At 35.2% G+C, this 4,947-nt stretch overlaps 1 protein-coding gene across 1 annotated transcript; it reads right to left on the reverse strand.

The window, feature by feature from the left end:
* Positions 1-424: 424 nt before the first annotated feature.
* On the reverse strand, positions 425-4,448 carry LOC119598429 (the record flags this gene model as incomplete). Its single annotated transcript, XM_037948070.1, is given in 3 exon segments — positions 425-481; positions 1,245-1,335; positions 1,548-4,448. Coding segments are annotated over 3 exon segments (3,049 nt in total), but the record flags the coding sequence as incomplete, so codon positions are not given.
* Positions 4,449-4,947: the final 499 nt, after the last annotated feature.

The raw sequence follows: 4,947 nt of genomic DNA on the forward strand, positions 1-4,947 counted from the left end.
AAAAAAAAAAAAAACCCCCGACCCAAAAAATTTTTTAATTTTTTTTTTTTTGGGGTTAAACCCTTTTGGTTTTTTAACAAAATATCTTTGAAGCATTTTACATGATAAAAAAAGATACTGTAAAAAATTACTTTTATTACAAAAAATGCTATACAAGGAAAACACTTTTGTAATATACATTTATAATGTAATATTTTGAGTAAAAGCAATCCTTAATACCAATAATTTATGTACCAATACTGCTTACATTAATTTACTTCAGAATGCATATTCAATACTGAATATAGGAATATCTGGTTGATGAAGTGCTAAAATAAACAATTAAAAGAGAACAAGGTAAGATGAAGTAAAAAGAATCTTGATATTAAGTATTCTTTCTTCTTATCCTGAAAAATTTAATTTGCTGTGAGAAAGACGAAGAAATTCAAATGATAGCATCTTCCAACATTTCCTCCTGTTGTTCTCCAATCTTAACATATAACTAAGACAGGGGAAACTTGCATCAACTGGAAATAAATATAAGCAATGAATCTTTGATAAACTTTTCGGGAAAACTAAAAAAAATTTTGATCATTTTTGCCAAAGGAAAATATACAAAAATAAAACATATATCAAAGAAGGGCTGAAGATAAAATTAAAAAAACACACAGGGGCCAACCATTTTGTAAAATTTTCGTGTGACCTCCGGGGGAGTGCAAGTTTAAACCCTTTTATTTAAAAAAATTTAGTTGTGAGCGAGTTTTTCTAGTCTTTTGGGGTTTTGTACCTGTCATTCTTTTGATTTTTTCCTTTTTTGGAAATTTCCCCCTTGGGGCCTGCAAGAGAGGCAAGAAACATTTGGAGCAGGACCCCCTCCTAGTTGATATATCAGCATTTGTAGCTTCTAAAGTCTCTTGAGCCAAAGGTTGCAATTTTTTTTGAACGGGTTTGGATTTGCACACGTAACTAGCGGGTGGAGTTCTTTGCATTCATCTTTTTAAAAGACGAAAAAACTCACGGATAGCTTGGGTTTACATTGTGAGTTATTGTTTCCTGGCAATGTACTGACTTTTTTCTTTGGGGGTGTATCCTTTTCTGTTATACATTGCAAGACCTAATTTTTCCCCTGTACACCCCAAAAAATGTGATGGATGGGAAACCCTTCCCGCATTCTTCCCCCTCATCTCCGCGAGATTACTAAGCTCTTACTAAGATAAGGTTTTGGTCTTTGATTTTTTTTTTTGAATAATCTGATTTTTCATCACAGATTTTGCTGTATGGAACTGATTCTTTAGTCTGTGTAGATTCCAAGCTGTACTTCTTTTATCCACAGATTCTGACGATATGGAACTGATTCTTTAGTAGTGAGATTTCCAACTAATCATGGTATACTAAGAGGTTTGATTATCAACAAGAATTTCAAGTTTTTTTTTTTTCTTTTACTTCAGTTTAAAAAAAGTGTGTCCCTGTTTTTTTCCCCTAAAACTATTTGTCTTTTTTTGGGTTTTCTTACCAGGTTCCCGCTTCACATCAGAAGAAGGATATACCCCAAGAAAATTTAAAAGCACAATTGAGTCAGTTTGGGGTTTCCCTCAAAAATCCTTGTAATATGTTTATGAATCGTTGAAGTCATTTTTGACAAGCTATGTAATTCTTTTTTATAAGGGTTTCCTGGCGTATTTTGACCCTTTTCCCTATGCTCGACTTCTATTACCTTCCTTATTAATGCAGGTTTGATAATTCTGAGAGGGTGAAATCCCTTTTTTGAGATTTCCTTCCACTCATCATTTGCCAAATTGAGTAACTCTCTTGCCCCTTTATATCTATTATGGTTAGTCTCTGGTGCTAGTGTCTTTAATTTTGGTGTGTCTATTTCACCCCCTTGCAATTTTTTTTCCTTATCCATACAAATTTTATGACCTACAGCATCCTTTGGATAATGACAAATTTCACTGCCCTTGTCCCTGTCCTTATCTAAAGCAATTCTAGTTTCTGAATATGTTGGAGAATTTCCATTTTCATCTATACAATCATCTAAAATGTCAACATTCACAGAAGAAATATTTCTCATTTCACTTGGTACAACAATATCTGTAAACAGTTTTTTGTCAGCATTTTTTGATAAGCACTTAACTTCCAATAGGGGAATACAGAAGTCTACTTTAGGCACATTATCTTTTTTACCTGAATGTGGGTCTAGTTTGGATAAATCTGTGGTTTCCTTTCTATGAAAGTTGGTTCTCTTTATGGAATCACTTGTATATGCTTTCTGTGTTGATTTTTCTATAAATTTTCTATTCAAGTATGGGGAGTTTCTAATGCTGTAATGCTTAAACCCATGTGCTCTTTTACTTTTTGTTTTATTTGGAATATATCTTTCCACAGATCTCCTTGTTAATCTAGCTTCTGAAATATTTAGATGTCTTAGCTCTCCTAGCCCTCTTTGCTGGAGTTCCCTACATTCATCCTTAAGAAGTTTATCCATTTCCCTACATTTTTTTCTTCCACTTGCAATTTTCTTTCTACATCCATTCTCAGTCATATTACTCTCACATTCATCAGGTGTTTCCTTTAGTGTATCTTTCATTGAGGACATATTTTCACACTTTAATTTTGCCTGTTTATCTTCAGCATTTAAAATTTTGTCATTCATACTGCTACCAACCAAAGCTTTAAAGAATTCAACACCCTTGTTAACAGTGTTAACAATATTACTAATAAAGCCAACAACAGGAGTTTCTACACTCCGTACATGCTTGTCCTGAGAATTCATATTAGCTTCCTTTGATACAAAAATTCCTTTAGAGACACATTCCAACTCCACATTACTTTTTTGCCATCTGGCACTTTCTTCAGTATCCAAAGGTTTTTCAGTAATGTTAAATGAAATATCCTCATCAACATGGAGTGGGGGTTTAAAGCTTATTTCATCATCAATTATTAATCCATGTGATCCCTGATCTACTGAGTTTTCATGTCTGAAGATGTACTCTCCATCCAAGACCTCTGGAACTATTGCTGCTTCTCCGTGAATATCATGAAAGCCTTCTCGTGTGCACATTCTAAATAGGGAGCTTTGTTGGACCCCTTGATTTTCTTTCCTTACTTTCTCATATTCTGTTTTAGAGTTTGGGCATGAATTGGCATATTTCTGAGAATTATCTAATATCAAGATTTTTCTGTCTTTAACAGTAAGGCTTTCATGCTTCCGTTTGCGGCTGCTGGGCTTCTTTCCTGACTCATCAGGAATTGCAGGTGGAGCAGTTAAAGGTAGGAACGCACTATCTGGGACGGGAGAAACAGATAAGTTGGGCGGGACATTTGGAGGCTGGCCATTGATCGCCAAGTCCCCTAGGTGTCCTGCTCCAAAGTGGGACTCTTGTTTTGACGACCAATGGCTATTCCCATTTTTTGGCAGGGAATGTTTGGAAGAAAATGGTATTTTTGCACCTGAATGAGGGTAACAATTTAAACCATTCAGTTGTTGGGGTGCATTATCTGCTTCATTCTGCCTTCTACTCTTACCAGATTCATCATCATCACTTGAGAGATCAATTATTTCAATAGGTGTATTAGTTCTAGAAATACCAACACTTGCACTATTGAAAGATAAAGTATCCTCACTATTTTCAAATATATTAGGCACGGACACAACACCTGAACTAACAGTTTGCATAACTCCAGTTTGGGTAACTGGATGAACATTAGTACTTCGGAATCTTGAGTCAGTGCTAAATTTAGATTCATTATTTTTAAATATTTTCACTACCTGTACTTCAGAATTTGAATTACACCACTCATCACTTAAAGCCTTGGGCATTTCTTTACTTTTAGTCTGAACATCACATACGTCTTGTAGAACAGAATCATTTTTTGCTGGTTTTATTTCTTGTAAATTCTTTTGATGGGAATGAGATCCATGTACTCTGGCTATGCTATCAGTATCCTGATATAGAAATCGAAGGTCTTGATTCCATCTTCCTTTAGGTTGATGAGATAAAGAGTTATCAGAGACCTGATAAACAGCCTGCTGTTCACTTTCTTCTCTACCATGAGGAAACCTGTCTCCATATGTAAAAGCATATCTATGAGAACCTGCATACTGTAAACAATTTTCTGGTTGTCTAAGAGTTCCTCCATCTTGAAAAAGTGTATTTCTAGGTAACTGACTTGAAGTAGATGCCCAAGGGTTTGAGCATGCAGCTACAAAAGAAGATGAAGCCCCTAAATTCACTTCAGTCCGAGGTAATGTGCACTGCTCCAACCAGGTCTCATCAGAAACAATGTTTACAAATGTTGGAGCCTGTTGCACTGTCAGACTCTGAATTTCATCTGTCTGGTTAATATAAAGAGCTGTAGGTTGTCCTAGTCTTCTATAGCAGTCAAGCAAATTCTTCTGTAGCCTCTTTATTTTGATTCTACATGGCCGGCACTTCCTTAGCAACTCTCGACTTCTTCTATCCAGCCCTAAAAAAAAGAAAAGAAAAATAAAGATAACTGTTAACTGTAACATTAAAGCAATGTAAATAAATTACTGCATTGAACACAAGTGATCAATTTACTCATGGGTATTCCATATGCCTGCTAAAAATACATTAGTTCTGTCCGAAAATGACACAATTTCTTGATATGTCTTATGCTGTTTCTTTAACTTCCTAGTGCACACTATAAACTCTGACTACTTACAAAATGTATATTGATTTGTAACAGTGAGCTCTGTGTTCTCATACAATCAGAGTACATCATCATCTAATATACAACACTCATTATATGCCCTTTCCATGGTATGACTAAACTCTGGATTCTGGATGGCATGTAGCTCAATGACATGAGCAGATATGCCTGTTCTAGGTTGTGTGCACTAAACAAGCTATGCACTTGTCTGCTCATGATTGCAGTCACTGATGAGTTACAGTCCCTCAAATATAGGTTAATAGTCCCTTTTTAGCCTGGAAAATTATGTATGAA

This window comes from Penaeus monodon, chromosome 41, assembly GCF_015228065.2.
Source record: "Penaeus monodon isolate SGIC_2016 chromosome 41, NSTDA_Pmon_1, whole genome shotgun sequence".
Classification (NCBI taxonomy): domain Eukaryota; kingdom Metazoa; phylum Arthropoda; class Malacostraca; order Decapoda; family Penaeidae; genus Penaeus; species Penaeus monodon.